This window comes from Gadus chalcogrammus, chromosome 12 (genome assembly GCF_026213295.1).
Source record: "Gadus chalcogrammus isolate NIFS_2021 chromosome 12, NIFS_Gcha_1.0, whole genome shotgun sequence".
Lineage (NCBI taxonomy): Eukaryota > Metazoa > Chordata > Actinopteri > Gadiformes > Gadidae > Gadus > Gadus chalcogrammus.
In genome coordinates this window covers 13,624,355-13,644,509 of record NC_079423.1, presented here as the reverse complement: position 1 = coordinate 13,644,509, position 20,155 = coordinate 13,624,355, and the positions used below count along the sequence as shown (strand labels likewise).

General features: G+C 45.2%; 1 protein-coding gene across 1 annotated transcript; it reads right to left on the bottom strand.

Moving 5' to 3' along the window:
* Positions 1-1,598: 1,598 nt before the first annotated feature.
* On the bottom strand, positions 1,599-18,375 carry vtg3 (vitellogenin 3, phosvitinless). Its single transcript, XM_056604444.1, has 28 exons — positions 18,299-18,375; positions 18,099-18,119; positions 17,854-18,005; positions 16,893-17,144; positions 16,031-16,189; positions 14,945-15,093; positions 14,690-14,840; positions 14,023-14,180; positions 13,515-13,680; positions 13,047-13,172; positions 12,192-12,410; positions 11,345-11,562; positions 10,414-10,511; positions 9,734-9,858; positions 9,488-9,589; positions 9,210-9,329; positions 8,839-9,028; positions 7,796-7,883; positions 7,408-7,593; positions 6,317-6,452; positions 5,544-5,712; positions 5,111-5,220; positions 4,914-4,997; positions 4,246-4,452; positions 3,698-3,843; positions 2,440-2,578; positions 2,177-2,305; positions 1,599-1,799 (listed from the first exon to the last, which is right to left on the bottom strand). The coding sequence occupies exons 1-27, from the start codon at positions 18,336-18,338 to the stop codon at positions 2,210-2,212; spliced, it is 3,807 nt and encodes a 1,268-aa protein (XP_056460419.1). The 5' UTR covers positions 18,339-18,375; the 3' UTR covers positions 1,599-1,799; positions 2,177-2,209.
* Positions 18,376-20,155: the final 1,780 nt, after the last annotated feature.

Here is a 20,155-nt window from a genome sequence, read left to right as displayed (position 1 = left end):
GATGAAGATCAGGTGTGCTGATGACCTTGTGTCTTCCACAAGCTGTGTCACTAACAGATAGTTATATAAAATACTGATTAAAAAGAGGGCAATGCCCTTGTCAAACCGCCCCAATTGGTTTATTTTAATAATGCTTTGGTGAGTTTGCCTTCTGTGACGATGTGATGGGCTGAAGGTCGCCATGACCCACGGTCACTCCGCAAAGTGATTTCACTCTCGACACATATAGGTCCTGTAACAAACACACATAGTGCTAATTATCTTGTCCAAAAGGCACTTAGGCAGCCCACAGGCTATTAGAGATGTAAAATGGCCCACAGTGGTGTGATATAGGGCCCTCATTCCATTTCCTTTGGTTTTAAATGACAGAAATCTTTCTCTCTCGCTCTCTCGCTGTCTCTCTCTCTCTCTTTCTCATATTCAGCCTAACACCATCTGGCGAGATCAGGGCGGATAAGAGAAACAGAGACGGAGGTAGTTAGCGCACCACTCGTTAGTTACCGCACGGTCATTATATCCCCTTTGACTGGAAAGGTTTTAAATTAACATTTGGCACCGGGCACAGCACTTTCTGCTTCGGAAATGGCGCTTGTGTTCATTACATTACACTCAAATCATCATACACATGAGCTATATTGCTTATTTTCACAAACCACGTTGCGAAGGCGGTTTAGAGTCCGTCGAGTCGAACTGCCTCAGGCGCAACACGGGGTAGGTGTGTGTGAGGTTATGGTGACATTGAACACCGCCCAAGGTGGTTCGATCGTACTGTTCAGGGGGTCAGCTTCACAGACATGCAAACAAAACTAAAACACACAAGGGCAGGTGACCCCGACCATGTAAATACAACCCTCGGCCCGCGAAGGCCGGTCAAACAATAAACACGTCCCGCTTTTCTTTGTCTTGACAATCCATAAACACACATGGCCCCAGTCGCCTGATTACCGTGCCTATTTACCATGCTGGGGAAACCAAACAGAAAGAGGGAGAGGAGGCCATGGCTTTGGATTTTGCTCATTACCTGCTTAAATGGTGGCAAACAGGAAACAGCTGTTACCGCGTATTGCCATTCCAAAATCATGGCGTCTCGCACTCCCACTCAAAATCCACTGCGATGCAGGCCTGCTCTGTGCGTTTATAGGATGTGATAATAATCCAAGCATCAGATCGGAATTCATAAAAGGCGGGTATTTGCTTTTTGCGATTTAATCGGGATGTCAGAAATGAGAGCATATTATTCATTTAGAAGACGGTCTCTGCTCTCTGCCAAAGAGGGGTTAGAAATATTTGAATAGGGCTGTTTTTGGGTTGTAAATTTGTTTAGCTTCAAGGCAAATTCTCTGAACTATGTCGGTCAGCAATAATATCGGTATTTGTGAAAACATTTTGGAAAATACCTCTGAAGAGGTGGAAAGCTTAACCAACTATGAAGGACAGCGCGTTATCTATGGCGTGCAGAAAAATCGGAATCAATGACTCAAGCTGAAAAGGAGCTCACTACTGTAGCACAGAGAAGGTTGAGGCGACACGGTAGTGTCCCACGATATCAGTTTCAAAATGGTGTGCGGAATCTGGAAGTGATACAAAGCAAACAATTGCTACGTCACTGCATTTTAATTTCATCCAAATAATTTCTTTAGGTGAAAAATCGGAAATGTATGACAGCCTTGCCAGCCTCCTGGAAAGAAGGCGTGGGGGAAAGCACATTTGGATAATTGTTGTTTGCATGAATCTATTTACAAACTTGATTGTTGATACATTTGGGTCTTCTATTGCAGTTTCATTGGATTCTTGTCATTCTGCAACATCAAATATACAAGAAGTCAAAAACATACAAGGCACTCTGCTCAAACACTGCTTGCATGCATCTGGAGGAAAATTAACACGCATCACATACAATGCTTGGAGAACACACACACACACACACACACACACACACACACACACACACACACACACACACACACACACACACACACACACACACACACACACACACACACACACACACACACACACACACACACACACACACAGAACCATTTTAATTGTAAAAACACACAAATTTGTGTGTTTTTGTGCATTTGTGCTTGCATACAAACACAAATACACACACACAAACACACAAACACATTTGCAGTCTGTAACATTTTAATTAAGATTATATTTAAATTACGATCAAGCAGGCAGGTTATGAGGCTGACGTTTCTTATGCGTGGTTCTGTGTTGTGTTCCCAGTAGCCTCAGTCCCCTGGAAGTTTGCCACTGCGAATGGAGTGGAAATCGCCTGGCGGTACACTGTGTACTATTTCCAGAACAGAAAACATAGACACAAAAAACATGAAGACCAACAGCGTACCGTTCAGCAGGCTTATTTACCAATGCATTGAAGTTGCTCGTCATGCTTGTTTTTGGGTAGTGTGTTCTCTCCAACCCTACCTTGGGGAACCTCACGCTGACGTCGATGCTGTCGGCGGACGATGCGACCACCGATGCGGACATCTCCTGTTTGTGGTTGCTGAGGTGCTCCTCCTTGAAGGCCAGCAGCAGAGCCACGCCTGGGATGTATCGGTCAATACTGGGCAGGTGGACGGTTTTGGAGGGGCGAAGAATATTAGCCACATATGAGCACATCGTACGGAGCCACTTGCTAAGACCTGAAGAATCCTAGTCTGCACACAGAGTTTGTTTTAGCCCTTTTATGATAGAGTTAGATAGGGAGGTATTGGAGCTGGAGGGGTGGACTTGCAAAAAACTACCACAGACAGGAATCTAATCAGGACTAAGCCTTAATGGTACGCGATCTACCCGGTGAGCCACCAAGGCGTCCCATGCTTCTCTTTTTTTTCAGCTGCTTAGAACGACTGTAAGATGAGGGGACGAACCAACGAGGAGATGGTCCTGCCTATTGTTTCGTTGTAGCAATAGTTTCACTTAGATAGTGTGTATTACACTTTATTTTAATTATTCTTTCATTGCCATGTGTATGTAGAATTGACTCCGGAGTATAAATGAGGATCAAACATACCCCCATGTGATTGTTAACCTCGCACTCTTTATTATTGTAAACATACATTTGTAGTCGCTCCAGTCCACGAGGTTAAGTGAGTAATAAGCAACACTGCACGGGAGGGTGTGCTTTACCATCATTATACGGTCACACGGTTAAGAATAAGGAGCTTGAGCAGAGCTATGTACATGCAAGCATCACTGAACTGCCGATAATGACAAGGAAGCAAAGAGGGTAATACTTAATATTGATACTATACCACAGTTTCCGAGAAAAAAATATATACAATCAAAAATGAAGTCCTTATGTAGGGCAATTCGTTCTCAAAACCAAACACTTACTGCGAGTTGTATTTCCGTTTCCCTGAATAATTACCTTAAAACAATCCGTACACACCTACACAACCCAAAAGGTATTTCACTACTGGATCACAATCTGGTCTGGTGGACCAATCAGGACGCCTGGTCTGAACTACCTGAGCTATAATTAGACCTTTCATCAGTGTTGCCAGATTGGGCCAAATTTCCCACCCAATCTGGACCCTGAGCGCTGCAGCGCTCAGGGTTGCCAGATTGGGCGGGAAATCTGGCCCAATCTGGCAACACTGCCTTTAATCCGAAAACTCAATACCAATAATATCCAACGATGGCTCCTTTCTCCCCATGGGATCCGTGTCATGCTCCTCACCTCTTGCCCATGGTCACCATGTACTCCGGGACCTTGGCCCAGTGCAGGGTGGCCTTCAGAGCGGGCCTGGTGCCGCGCTGGTGGGACGTGCCCACCTGCATGGACATCGAATAGGACTGGCATTCAGCCCCCCATCTCACGTGGGCCTGCTCCACACACACACACACACACACACACACACACACACACACACACACACACACACACACACACACACACACACACACACACACACACACACACACACACACACACACACACACACATTTTATCCAAAGCGACTTACATCAGTTAATACACACATTGACACACCGACGGCAGTCAACCATGCAAGGCGACAGCCAGCTCGTCAGGAGCAGTTAGGGTTAAGGGTCTTGCTCAGGGACACATCAACACTCAGCTAGGAGGAGCTGGGGATCGAACTAGCAACCTTTCGGTTACAAGACAACTGCTCTACCTCCTGAGCTAAGCCGACCCACACACACATGCACACACACACTAAACGGACCGAACGCCAGTCACCTGGTGGTGGGTTCGAGGGTCCTTACTTTGGCCAGGGAGTTTGCCTTCTGTACCACAGCGTTGGTGCACAGCTTCCAGTTGGCCGCCTCGCCCGTCTGGGACACGATGAGCTGCACGTCCTCCAGGTGTGCCCTGGGGGTGTAGTAGAGGGACGCGTCGAAGCCCTCCGGCTTGATGCCGCCCATGGCCAGCGCACGCACGTTGAACACCGCTTCCGGAGACGCCTCCAAGATCTGAGGCCATCGAAAAGGAGGCTGTGAGACCCTGGACGTGTGTGTGTGTGTGTGTGTGTGTGTGTGTGTGTGTGTGTGTGTGTGTGTGTGTGTGTGTGTGTGTGTGTGTGTGTGTGTGTGTGTGTGTGTGTGTGAGTGTGTGTGTGTGTGTGTGTGTTGGGTAATTCAGTTTGAAGGTCAACCACCCTTGCTGTGGATTTCATTGGGGCCTGAAAGATTCTATCAGCTGATATTTAGATTTATAATTATAGAGCTTGGTGGCTTAAAGGTCTCATGGCAGCTGCTTGTTTTAAACTTATAATGCCTTTTAAAACAAAACTAGAAAGCAAATCATTCAAATATGGAAATGCACAAAACCCCCTTGATTCATTCATTCAAGTCTTGATTATGAAACCAGTTTCACTTTCATTTTGTGACCACCTTAACTTTAATTTCATAAGATATCATGAAAACAGGGCTACCTCTGTGACGATATCACGCGGCGTCTGCGGGAGGGCCTCTGCGCTGCTGGACCCCGAGTCGGACCCCAGATGATCCAGGGCCTCCTGGGGAACACGGGACACAGCACACGCATTAGCCCGGGTCCCCGTCCACAGAAGGGGTGGTGGAGGTGTGTACGGGAACCAACGCAGAGGAGGTGACGACGGACGACGGATACCTTGGAGAGCCTTCTTAGGGTCTCGAGGAGCTGCCTGGCGTTGATGGGGTGTCTGCCGGGACCAGCGTTCACCTCTAGGTGGATCTTCTCCACGGGCTTGATGGGCTGGACTGAGGAGGAGAGGGGAGAGAGATGGTTGGGAATGCAATGAGGAACGTGACGTTTGCTTACGTTGATCGTCGGCTTGGTAAGATCCAATCTCAAACTGGATAAGAAACATGCCTTGGTGGTGTTTGATATGGGTAGGTTGGTCAGGATGATAGGTTAATCCCATGAGGAAAAGTCTCTCTGCCATTTCTATCAGTGCTTGGTATTCACTGTATACAAATATATAACAGTATTTACAATTGTGATAAGATCTAAAGATTCTGTGTTAACTGTATCATACTTCGTGTGAATTCATCATTTCGATGTTAAGCAGACATGGCAGTACCTGGGACGATGTTTATGGCGAGGTGCGTGTACCCCAGGAAGTAATAGAGGGGGTACTCTTCCTGGTAATAGGCTCTCTGTAGCTTGGACTCCATGCACATGCCCAGTCCAAACACCGTACTCTCAGCACACATCTTGGGTGCCGGAGTCCACAGGTTTGGGAACACTACCTTTTAAATGACAGAGAACATTGCTTTTAAAAAGACGGTGTAGGTCGGATTTAAGAGACGCAAAGAGAGACAGCAGAAAAAAGGAAGAGAGAATGATATAAAAAAATATAGAAACTGTCCCCTCCTTCCTCTCTGGTCCCCCACTTCCTGCTCTCTGTGTTGCATTCGTGCACCTGTGAATGACAGGGGAAATGGAGTCCGCTACCCAGAGGCTTGAGATCAGGAAATTGATGCCCTGATTGGGCATTTCACTCCCTAAGAGCTGGGGACAGATTGTAAATTACACTGAAATGATAGCTCTTATATCTCACCTACAGCACTTTTCTAACAAATTACACTGAGATTATAGCTCTTATATCTTACTTACCAGCGCCATTAATTCTGTAATCTCCCCAAAGATGCTTATACTACCGGTCACAAAAAGCCCATTTAAAATGGAAAGTATTTTCCTCCAATATATTTGTATGGGCTTTAGTGCATTCACGGACCAGTCAGCGGAGACGGACAGAAAAGTAGGTTGAAAAAGAGGGGATGAAACGTAGCATAGAGAGCCCTCGAGCCACCGAAGTCATTTAAAAAAAGGGCTTCTTGACGGTGGTCATACCTGCGGCTCGCTCTTTACAATGGCAGAGCCGTTGAGAACGACCTCGTCGTTGGAGTCCCTGGCGTTGGGCATCATTGGGGTCATCTTGGCCAGAGCCGGCGTCTCAATGTTCCTGGATACGGCGTACACGTCGGATCTGCGAAACAGCGAGGCAGTGGTGAGGTTGTATGCTTGAAGGTCGTCTACCTTGAGGCGTCCTCGAGCTTAGCGATTACCTGAACCCACCTGAGCACGTCTTTAAAGGCACCCAGTGCAACTTTATGTAAACATTCAATGAAAAATAAACATTCAATTTCTAGTCTTTTTTAGACGTAGTAAGTTTCAATAACTCCATACCATTACATATCGACATTCAAGGAGCAAAGATGAGACGTCGCTGTGTGGTGAGAACTGATAGAAAATCGTAAACAACAACAATCGCCGGTGGGGAGAAGCCATTTTTCCATTGACTGGAAGCCTGCTTTATTTATTGTAGGCTACAAAAAATAAAGAAAATGGCGGCATTGTTGTTGTTATCGATTTTCTATCAGTTCTCACCACACAACGACGTCTCATCTTTGCTGCTTGAATGTCGGTATGTAATGGTATGGAGTTATTGAAACTTACTACGTGTAAAAAATACTAGAAATTGAATGTTTATTTTTAAGCCTCGAAAGTTGCACTGGGTGCCTTTAAAGGTGACGTTGTATACCACCAGGTGTGAGTGTGATTAGCCGTTTGAAGCCCTTTTGAAATTCTGCCTCGTCAGACAGCACAAATGGGCGTGTCCACCTAGATGTGTGCTGGATAGATCAGTCTACCAGCCTACCCAGTGGACTGTAGCCAACATTGCTCATCTATCCTTCATACATCTAGGTGGACACGCCCACTTGTGAGGTCAGAAGAGGCAGATTTCTAAAACGGCATGTAACAGCTAATCACACTCACGTGGTATAATATATCATCTTTAACGGCATGTATTTAAAGTTAAAGACAACTCTAAAGTCGCGTTTGGGTGGACATTGAACATGATGTTGTGCATGTTAAATTCCAGAACAGAAGCTTCAATAAAGGGAGTTGAAAGGATGAAATGGATGGATGCCTGCACTCACTTGATGGAGACGAGTTCTACAGGTGCTCGGCAAGGGGGGAAGTCCAGCTCAAACTTCTTCTCGGCGATGTTCATTTTGGCGGAGAACTTCCATGGGATGGAGGTTGGGGCTTTGGTCTTGAGCTCTGTACCGAACTGGAACAGCTCGGTGTTGATCCCGTGGAACATCCATAAGTCTTTGGAACAACTGAATGTTTTTGTCGTTTTAAACACACACACGCCCGCACACACACACACATATAATTCATGTTTAGTTACCGTACAATACATATCAGTTACTTTTTTTTTGTAATGTTAAATGTCCACATGTGGACATTTAACAGTGGAGTGGAAACGTATCACGTGCCATAAAGCCGTGTAAACTTAAAACTTTTGGGGAATAAATATACCCGATGAAACCGTCCGTCTCCAGAGAAATGTCGGCCGTCAGGAGTTGTCCGAGATGGTCCGTCACTGGTGGGCTTACTGCCGCCTTGACTGAAAAACAGACCAAGTTTATTATTGCAGGGCTAGGGTTCAGGTTAGGGTTAAGATTACGGTTGTGTGTTAGGGTTATATGTTAGGTTTAGGGCTAGCGATAGGGCTAGGGTTCAGGTTAGGGTTAAGATTAGGGTTGTATGTTAGGGTTATATGTTAGGTTTAGAGCTAGCGATAGGGTTAGAGTTAAGGTAAGGGTTAAGATTAGGGTATGTTAGGGTTATATGTTAGGTTTAGGGCTAGGGTTAAGATTAGGGTTCTATGTTACGTTTGGGGCTAAATATAGGGCTAGAGTTCAAGTAAGGGTTAAGATTAGGGTTATATGTTAGGGTTTTAGGTTAGGGTTAAGATAAGGGTTATATGTTATGTTTAGGGCTAGGGTTGGGACTAGTGTTAAATCAGTGGTTCCCAACCTTTTGGACCCGTTAACCCATTTCTGGCTTTGAAAGTGATTGCAACACCAACTTTATCTTTAGTGGATCTGCTTCCAAAGAACATATTTTTTATCTAACAAGATCTGCCTGTTATGTCAATGACCCAATGAGCACAATCGCAGTCGCTCTACTAGACTAAGTAGATGATTTAATGATTGCTTGAGACTTGTGAGACCCTCCAAAACAAACCCCGGTTTTCTAAAATGGATCAGCAAAGATCTATACCTTATATTAGCAATGATCTACCACCCTAGTCCTGATATCACTAGGATTGAGGTTAGGGTTATATGTTAGGTTCAGTACTAGGGTAAGGGTTAAGGTTAGGGCTATATTTTAGGTTCAGTACTAGGGTTAGGACTACAGTTAAGATTAGGTCCAGTATTAGGGTTAGGGGTCAGGTCAGGGATAGCTGTTAGTTTTTAGGGTTAAGAATTGATTTAGTGTTAGTGCTAGCTGTTCCGGGTCAGGGTTAGGGTTTGATATGCATTAATTTAGTCTCTAAAAACTGACAGCTTCCTTACCATTAGCTGTGATGGCGTTGACTGATTCGTAGTATTTGCTGATCTCTATGGGGAGGCCCAAGGTGCTGGCTTGGAAGTAGCGGGTCTCGAAGATCAGGAAAGCCTTGGTCATATGCGATGAGTAACCTTTCTTGAGGTCGTCAATGATTCCCAAGATAGGACTGTCTTTAAAAGCAGTGGGGCTGAATGCCTGTGTGCAAAAATAGCAAAACAACATTATTGATTATTATGTTCCGTGTCCTGACCTTTGCAGAATCAACGTTGGAGTGATTACAAAAATGTTTACTGTACCGCATGAGTAATTTTCTGCTGTTCAATTTGATCATAATTATTTATTAATTATCATTATCATTTCGTATTTATTTTCTTACCTTGATCAAACTCTGGACAACCTCTTTTTTAAAATCAGCAAAGAACCATTCTTGACCAGAGGCTCGTGAGAAAAATGTCATTAGTGGCTTATCACTTGGTAGCTTCTCCCAGCCTTGGATCTGAAAAACACAATCACAGTTCAGGACTGACACATAGTCCATCTTTCACATCTCACCGTGGTGCTCACACACTGGAAAAATACACGTTCTTCTATTCATGTGATGAAAAACATTTTGTAAGAATCACATTCTTTGTTGAACGTCAGTGAGCAGCTCACCACTTTAAGAACCGCCTGTAAGTCAGTCAAACCCAAGTCGCCAGTGAATCCAGGAATGTCGGCGCCAAACAGCTCCTTGATCCCTTCAGGTCGGATGCCAAACTTTAGTGTGAACGAAAAGAAGGGAAAAAATAGCACAATTGATCATGAAACCCTGAGCTATAGAGGGTGCAGTCTCTTTCAGCCTTGAACAGATTTCATTCAATGAGTCGGTTAAAAAATATATGAAACCTATCCTACATGTACCTCCAAGAGCTGCAGAATCCTGCCGATAAAGTAGTATTTCCCTTTCATTGTCATCTCAGCGGGGAAGATGTCTGCTTTGTCCTTGAGCATCAGGAACTCTGTGGCGGTGCCCATTAGGAATTCATCTGAAGGGATCGAAAGGTGATGTATTATACCACCAGGTGTGAGTGTGATAAGCAGTTGCAATCCATTTGGAAAAACGGCCTCATCTGACATCACAAGTGGGCGTGTCCACCTAGACGTATGACGGATAGATGAGCAACGTTTGCTACAGTCCACTGGGTAGGCTGGCAGACTGATCTATCCAGCAAACATCTAGGTGGGATGTTTGCCCACTTGTGATGTCAGAAGAGGCATATTTTCCAAACGGCTTGTAACGGCTAAAGCACCTGGTGATACAATATGTCACCTTTAACAAACAGGGAGGCAATCCCGGTGACCTCGGTATCGCAAACACTGCGTTTCACCTGAGCAATAATGATATTAAGTCATTGAGCGTCCCATTAATCCAAAACGATTTACAGTGTCCTTCATTAGAGAGTGGTTGACTACTCAGGGATGACTACTGACAGACTGAGGACATTTGGGTTTAGACCCAGAACCTTCCTGCGGGAACACACCCTGCCCTTACTGCTCGACTATCCTGCGTCCCAAATGCACTTGATGTTAGGACTCCGTACCGCTGAACCAGTCCAAGGTGATGGCCTTGCTGAAACGGAAGCTCAGGCGACCGAATTTGGGGGCCAGGATTTTGACAGCCATGTTGCAGGTGGTTGAACTAGAAGAACAAACGGGATAGAGAGATAGAGACAGAGACATAGAGACATAGAGACATAGAGAGAGAGAGAGAGAGAGAGAGAGAGAGAGGGGAGAGAGAGAGAGAGAGAGTGTTACATTTTACGCTAAACATACACATTACTGGCTGATTTCTGGAGGTGTACAAGAAACGCTTCGATGGTTGAATGTGCAACCCAGTCTTGCGGAAATACGTGACACTGTCACGTCATTTAATCTATTCATTTGTTATCTGGGACACGTAATTCGACACGTAATTCGTGCCAAAAGCACAAATTTCTAACAATATGACAGCTTTTGGCCACCCGTTTCTACTTTCACCTTTAATTCTGAGAAATTGTGACAATTCACGGTATATTTAATGCAGGTGGGCTGCTCTGTAGGCAAACCGCGACGGAAAAAAAGGTAGCTGCTTCATCTCTTCTATTTAGAATGAGTTTGAAATTTGTGCTTTTGGCACGAAAAAATTGAAATGACGTGTCCCAGATCACGAATGAATAGATTAAATGACGTGACGTGACAGTGTCACGTATTTCCGTGAGACTGGGTTGGAATGTGAGGCATGGGATGGGATTAACCAATAATAAATTCAGCATTTTACACAAATAATGCTGGATTTGTAGAGCATGACATTATTCTGTACACATTTATCAACCCACTCAACTTTAAAGAGGAGTTATTCCTAAAAGCAATATTTTCAGCCAATATTAAAAAAGCACAATAATAAAACACTGTTGAGGGTAAGAAAATCAAACCATGCCCATCAGACGATAGCTATACACTGTACACAGCTATACGCTCAGACGCCTCACTCACAAGTAGCTGTTGTCTGATGCGGTGGAGCGGGCGGAGCTCTTCAGGTAGGAGTAGGCGAAGCTGGCCACCTGCAGGTCCGTCTCCTCCATCAGGTGGGAGGTCAGCAGGGAGACCAGTCCCATGGGGGGCTTGGTCTGGAAGATGATCACCAAGATCTGCATGCGCAGCTCAGCCGGGACGTCCCTCTGCAGAAACAGGCCCAGGCCGATCTCCTGGACCTGGGGGCCAGATTGGGGGACATGATGTCAAGGGAAATCCATTTTTCAATTGGACGGACCAACGTTGGCCATGGTGGACATCTTGGTTCCAAATGGGCTGAATCAGGATTGTTCATTACAGTGACAGTCTACAAAGGATTCACAGGCCCTACATTATACAGCCACACCCACCTACCCCACCCAGACCTTCTGAAGGGAAAGGGAAAACCTCCCATAACCCCGAGGGAAGGAACCCAGAAGAGGGATCAGTTCGACACGTGTCAGAAAATAAAGGTTAAATATGAAGCTGTTCCCTTGTTCCCTTGTGAAGAATCCACAAGGTGTTGAATGGTTTGAATTTGTCGACTTATCATTCAAAGTATCAGCCTTATTTGATCACAGCATAGCGGTCTAAGGTGCATGCTTGTAACGGCGACTGACAATTTATAACGACCTACTTTATAACGAATTACAGTTTATAACGACCTACAGTTTATAACAAACTGCTATAATAACCTACAGCTTATAACGATCTACAGTTTATAACGAGCAGCAGTTTATAGTACGACAATCACAATCTGATGATCATATCAATAAACACATCATTAATCATATCAAGGGTACGGCGGGTCGGGGGGGTCCCCGGTTACCGTGTGGGGGTCCCGGGCGGCGACGAGCCTCAGGGCCTGCACGGCGGCGCTCTGCACGCGTGCGGGGAGCGCCACGGGGTTGGCGGCCACGGCGGGCAGGAAGCGCAGGATGGTCTTGATGCTGGCGGGGTGTCCGGCGTTGCCCAGGGCCTTCAGGGCCAGCACCATGTCCGCCTCGCTGGCCCTCGCCAGGCCGTCAAGGGCCATGTCCAACAGAGGCTGAGGGCCCCCCCGGGATCCCAGCCAATGGGAAGAAGGTTACTAATGCATTTTTATTTAACGTTGCCTTTAGTTATTTATTTTTATTGTATGACTATGGCACAATCCCATTTCTACCCCTTGCCCCTTCCCCTTCCCCCTCCCCCCTTACCCTTACCCCTTCAAAACAAGGGGGAGGGGTAAGGGGAAGGGGTAAGGGGTAGAAATGGGATTGGGCCTTTGTTTCAATGTGAAGGACTTTGAGTCTGACTCGTGTATGAAAAGTGCTACATAAATAAAGCTGCCTTGCCTTGCCTTACTAACCGTTTACAATGTTGATCAATGAGATATCCATTTATATGAGAACTGGAATGAATGTGACGCCACAATAGTAATGTATGAATTCATCATAATATAATATGTATGTATGCATTATGTCATCTGTTTTATTATAAAATATGAATTTTATAAATAAATTAATACATATATTATAAATGTATAAATTATAAATCATATTGTATTATATGATATGATGAGGTTTAAAAATATACAAGTATGTTTTACCATGCCAGGAATCAATGACAGAAAGCTACCAAAGCTGAACGATTTGAAGAATGAAAAATGCATGGGTTTGATTGCCCGAATGTGTGGGTTTACCTGCACAGCAGTGACGGGGCACGGTGTGTAGTAGGCGCAGTGTTTGTACACCAGGGATCCATACGAAAGCACCACGGTGTGCCACACAAACTGGTCCGACTTACTGAATGGAATGGTCAGGAACCCCTGGGTGAACCAAAAGAGAAAACACACCACGCGTCGTGTAGAGGCTCAGTTATGGTTCCGCGTCGACGCAACGCAATGACCACGCTAACGCTTCAACGCAGTCCTGAACCTGTTTTGGTTCTGCGTCGGGTTTTAGTGAGCGGACCAATCACAGCCCTCGCTGATGCGTCGCCTCGATGCAAGGTTCCAATTTTTGGGAGGCGCACGTCAGGACGCGAGGAGGGTCCGCAAGGATGCAAGGGCTCCGTAAACCCCCCTTGCATTGTGTCGACGTAGAACCATAGCTAAGCCTGAGTCGTGGTCCTGTGTTCAAACACGGTGACGACGTGGTCGAAACCTTACCTTGGCCATCTCGATCAGCTCGGGCTGGACCTGCAGGTGGTTGAAGGCCAGCACCAGGGTCTGCCAGGCCTCCATGGAGCCCAGGTCTCCGGCCTTAAAGCGCACCTCCAGAAACCGCAGGACGCGTGCGTCATTGACCTCCACCACCAGGTTCAAGAACCAGCGTCTGATCCACGACGAGAGATGGACCAAGTCGTGGGAATGGGTGGGTGTACAGTTCTAACAATTATTTTCTAGGAACCACAGGTGGCTTAAGATTTTGTGTTTCCGACTAGTTCAACTGAATTCTTGATATGACGTTGAACATCATGGGAATGGTTGGGTGCACAGAAAAGGGAGTGGGGTATTCGCTTCGGCTCAGACCGTCTTTTTTCTTTTTTCTTAATCGCTGCATTCTGAGGCTTTTACAATTATTTTCAAGGAGGCTGCATGTTGACAAAGGTTTTGTGTTGTCCAATAGTTCAGTTCAATGCTTGCTGTGACATTGAAGGTGGGGTTGAACGTCTACCTATGTTCAGCATTTCCTGCAAACTGCTTCCACATGGTGTCCAGTCCCTCGAAGGGGACGACCCTGAGGAGCTGATAGGCCCTCATCACGTCTTCAGTAGATTCGCTGTCCACCTGGTAGATGTTATTCGCAGCCAAACGCTTGACCAGCTCCACAATCTAGGAGAGAGATCAATTAGAAGATATATGATGTAATAAATAAACAAACATCACACAAATCTGTACATTTGTGACATACGCCTGTTATGATGCCTGTATTATTCATTGAAAAGCTCTCATTAGAAATAATCATACTTTCCATTCCAATCCGCCTACCTCTATTCAACATATATTAAGTAAAATGATTATGATCAAAATGTCAAATTTGTTCTTTAGCTAACTCCTCTGGCATTTTGACACTTTTAGCCTAGCCATACTGCACAATACAGTACATTTCCCAGAGTTTATCCTATTTTATTCTATTTTTATTCTATTGTATTTTATTTCTTTTTTAAGCACAGAAAGTAAGTCACGCAAACATTTCACTGCACATCCTGTATGAGATTGTGACTAATAAAAACCTTTGAATCTTTAATCTATCTCTGTCTTTAGTATTTCACCTAATCCATCATGATAAATAGCATCCTGATGTCATATGAAACATGTTGACCCAGACGTCGCGTCCTTACCCTGGGTATGGGGTTGTCCAGGTTCTGCATCATAATGGGGAGGTTCGCTTGGTCGTTCACAAACTTGTACACAATGTTTCCCTTGGGCTCCATGGCGCCGGAGGTGAGGGCCTCAGTCGTGTTCGTCACACTGATGAAGACAAGCTCCTTCCTGCCAGAAGAAGGACACTCAGAAGCACGTATATCTCGGACCTGGACGAAAAAGGAACCACCGTAGAAAGGGTAGATGCCACCCTGAGATCTATCTCGTCTTACGTCGCCAGCATTTTGAAACTGCCGCCCTTTACGTTGAAGGGGGTGAAATGCTGATGCTCTAGGGCTGTTGCCTTGGTGATCACCCCCCCGGCCGCGGTCGGTTTGACAGTGTGGACGTACTTCACCGTCGCCATGATGGATTCACCTTTCTGGATTCAGGAACACACACACGGAGAACAGAGAAGATCAACCATCTACTCATAAACCTCCCTTATTTCCGCTGAATTTACATGTATTTGGATGCTGCAGTGTATCTATACTGCATCTTCAGTTTATATACATTAGACACTGTTTGTATGCGTATTGTGGCAACCCGGTGCTCGGTTGGGCCGGGTTCCACGGACAAAACACGCTTGGCATTGGGGTTTTAGTCATTGCAGGCATTTATTTACAATCCACTTAAATCAAACCATGAAGGAGACGCGGTCTCTAGGGCCTCCGTGGGCCTCTAGGCTCTCTCGCTGCCACGAGCACTTCCTTCCTGCTCCCGTGCCGTCCTGTGCTGTCCTGGACCTCCTTTTAAGATGGCTCCCCTGCCACCGGCCAGGTGTCCATCAATCACCCTGATTGGGGAGGCGAAAGGGATGCTCTCCGTCGCCGGCTGGTGGGTGGAATATCCCGTCCCTCATGGTCCCTCGGGCCCGTCCAGGCCGAGGTTTACGTGGCGGGATGCCACAGTATGTACAGTTGTGTCTACGGGTGTATTTATCTACAGGTATACTAATAGCTGTATCAAAATATTATTCAATAAAGGACGGGCAGGGCTCGGACCACCAATCGTGGCAGAAGATTAACTCCCTGTTTTAATGTTCTTTTTTTCATTCAACATTTTCTTTCTTTCTTCGTTCAACACAATAGCTATTGTCTGTAGTTTATCTTCTTGTTATGGGTCGGTTGGTGAAGTATGAAATGTAAACACCTCATGTATGCACTGAGATATGGATATGTTGTTCAGACATACGGCCCATCAGGAGAATATCAGGAGAATATCACATTTTACACGTATATCTGAAAGCAATACGGGTAAGTCCTGATGTGATTCAGGAGTCCTCATGTGATTCACAAGTGCTGGGGGAATATTGATACCTCTTTCGCCACTTGGTCTGGGACAGCGGTGGCCATTCCGCGGTAGAGTACAGCTTTCTCCTTGCAGACAGTGATGTCAACGACCTGTGTGATGATCATCTCCTTGGCGGCGTTCTCCTCCACTGCATAGTGGCTCTGACACAGCCCGTGGAGCCCCAGCTGTATGGCACAAACAACGTACAGCGCTTAATGCTTTGCCTTACTTTATAGAGCCGCCTTGCAGCCTTACATACACACACACACACACACACAAACAGAAAACTACCAACAAACAAACAGACACACACACACATACCAATTAACATAACAACAAACACACACACACACACTCACATACCAACACACACAAACATAACAAAACACACACACACAGACACAACCAACCAACACAAAATAACAAAAACACACACACACACACACACACACACACACACACACACACACACACACACACACACACACACACACACACACACACACACACACACACACACCATTAAGAATCGGCTTGTCATGCTTTCATGTTCTGGAACGGTGAATCTATAATTAACAGCCACAAGATAGGGGGTTCGATTCACGCTGGGGCCTGCCATGCTACGAGTTTCAGGTTTGTTATCAAACGCTTAAGCAGCAGTTCAATAGGTGCTTTAAATAAAAGCCTCCTCATGTGAGAACAAGAGGTGAGATCAACTCTGTGATGTATCGTCAGGAATGAAAAGGGAGCGTTGAAGAAAGCCATCCATCAAACAGCATGTTACGATTAGGTTATTATGATCGTAATAACTGTTATTATAAAATCATTGTAAAATGTTATGATTATGAATCCTAAAAAACATTATTATGATGTACTTTGATCCCCAACCTCCTCAACGGTGTACAGGTTCTGGGTGGTCTTCACGGTGAGCTGGAAGAATCCCAGTATTCCTCTCACGATGTTGACCATGGTGTCGGAGGTGCCCGCCGGGGCCTGAATGTTCCCCACGTGGCCCCCGGCGTACTCAAACATGAAGGGCTTGGCCAGCTGAGCCGAGATGCGTGCGGCCAGCTTGAGGGCCCCGACGAAGGCGCTCTTACCGGGGACGCCGTTGAACTCCTCGAAGGCCACATCGGAAACCTGTGAAGTAGAGAGAGAGAGAGAGAGGGGGGAGAGAAATAAAAGAGAGAGAGGGGAGAGAGAAATAAAAGAGAGAGAAGTAGAGAGAGAGAGAGGGGAGAGAGAAATAAGAGAGAGAGAAGTAGAGAGAGAAAGAGGAGAGAGAGAAATAAAAGAGGGACAGAGAGAGAGAGATTGGGGGGAAAGAGAGAGGGAGAGAGAGAGACAGTTAGTTGCAACAGCCCTTCCATACCATTCCAAGTACATGCGGTATCGTATCAGGTCTCTATGTTATTTTTCGTTGCATGTTCTGTGCTATGCTTCCTTTGAGATACAAAAGGAATGCATGAATACATCATTTATTTGGTGAATGTGGGGTATTTTTGATACATGTTCTTCATGGCCAACAACATTAGGGTTAGGGATTATTGAATCCACAAGTTTGACATCTTCTCATCCTTCATCGCTGCTCAAAGCCATAAAGCATACAATTTGATGTTCTTAGATCCATTAATCCTGCAGGTAAAACTGACTTCAAACAGTGCTAGAATCGACCACAATTAAGGATTTCATTGAAGTTCAAGGCTACATTACTATGTAGCCTTGAATATGTGATATTTGTAAAGGTCTTGAGAAATCGATGATAAAACTTTTGTCATTAACATGATAAAAATTGGTTATAATATATTGTATATATTACCAACCCTGATTGTAGCAGTGGGTGTATTACCTGGAGCATGAACGTTTGTGCAGATGCACTGAAGATCTTCACCTTGCACGTCAGTCTTACCCCGGACTCGGCAAGGTGCGGCAACCCTCGTCCAAAATTCACCAGGCCTACATATTTGTACTCGTATGTTTTCTTCGGTTCCAAGCTCAGATCTAAAAATCCACATAAATAATATTATTGTGCCCTGCTGTTTACGTAATTCATGGGTTTGAATAATGTTCTGGATAAATCAACATTGGACTCACCATAACGAAGACTCTGACTTGCTAAAATGTGTGAAAAAAATATTTTAATATATTGCAATCAAAAACAGATAAATAATGAACAATCTTGAATATCTATGCCTTAAAATAAGGTTTATACAATTTAAAAAAAAAAGATAAAATGTCTAGGCTTCCAACTTTAAACAGAAAATAAATTAATATCAAACTCATAAAGCACCTACCGGCCAAAGCCACAAGACAACATAAGATCCAGCCCCGCATGGTGAAGATCAGGACTGGCCCTAGCCTTCCTCATGTCCCTTCTTTATATACACTCTCATCATTCTCCAGTGGAGGCTCAGTGCATTGTCCCCTTCACAAGCAGTTACAAGTAAACACATGGGGGTAGGGGACACTGCGTGCCGGCAAGGTTTGATATGTTGGACGAGACAGGATGACCGGTGAGAGTGACACAAACGACCTAGTAAATAAACAACACTCCTGTTAAGCAGTGGCACAGACCAGCGGCATGATGATCATCAGACACGTTGAACTTATAGTCTTGCACATTTTTTAGTGGACACTAATCGTTTTTCAGGAAGCTGTAAGGTTAGAAGAAAATTCGTTTTACTTTGATTATTTGAGTTACCGCGATAACTTGACCTTTCCCCCAAGCCCAACAAGCCTTGTTCACTGTAAACTAAAAAACTGAAAAACAACTAATGTCTAAACATTCAAGGTCCCATGGCATGCTACTTTATGGATGCTTTAATATAGATATTAGTAGGCCCCAAACACAGTATTTGAAGACGTTCCCGAAATTCAGCCGTGGTGCAGATTTACAGTCACTACGAGCCAGTAGCACATTGAGCTTTCTCCAAATGCGCCGTTTCGGTGTCTGTAGCTTTAATGCAAATGAGGAGGAGAGAGGCAGGTCAAGGAGGAGGATGGGGGTGTGGCCCTGAGCTGATGTGCCACGGTACCAAGCGCTCTGATTACAGTGGTGTATTGGCGAGGCGCACACAGCCTTTAGCTGTGTTCTGTTAATATCCTAAAACACACGTGAGTCCTGGAGCTCTATATCTAAATAATATCATATTACACATGGATATCCATATCATATAATATATATTATCACGGCCAAAAGCTGTGTGAGCCTCCAGACAATATTATGAATATCAAACGACCGCGTAGGGTTCTCCGACGCGACGTCTCTGGTTCTTCCACGTCCACATCAATCTGAAGTAGACTGAACCACGACATGGAGGAGAAAGGGATTGTTGCCCGCGGTTGTCTCCCGCCGGAGCCTCGCTGCCGAGGGACCACCGCCTCGGCAGCGGTCAGCGCCTAGGCGCCACCGCCTCCTGCAGCGCCGAGGCGTTGGTCCCTCGGCAGCGGGAAGTGGGGCTTAAGGGAGACATTCGAGGCCAAAAATCCCTTTCTCCTCCATGTCGTGGTTCATGTACTTCAGGGAGTCAATGCCAAGGTTCCTTTCCCCCCAATTCATTCTCAACCATGGCTGAGATTACCCCCACTACGAGTCTTGTTGTGGAAATACCAAAATTCTCTGGGCGGGTCAGGCAGAGAAAGGGGAGGAGCTTAGATCTGTTATGACGACATGTTGGACCACATTCCAAATCAGCGCGCTTGAGCCTCCGTTTTTTCAAAGGCGAGCAGATCACCTACTGCTCGTTTTACACCGAACCTAAGTTTTAGCCAATGGGGGACCACAGGCAGGCTAGGGGAACTCATATTTATGTTAGAAAACCTCATAAAGGGAGCTTTAATATATAGCTGGATATACGCAACCTATATTCATGCAACAATGAAAAGGGCTTTTATAATATAGTTATTAGGGCTATTATGAAGCTAAAAAATGAAATATTTTGTTTTTTTTAATAACACTTGTCACTACTAGTGACAAGTGTCTTCAATACTCTGAGTAATTCAGTCACTTTGGGGAAAGGATAACAAGCCTACCTTGATGAATCCTTCATTATGTTGTGCGTTCATTAAATGGGTTTCTTGTTGGTTCTCTTTCTACTTCTGTATTGTGATGTGTGTGTGTCGCTCATGGGCCTATAAATGTGTGGAGTGGA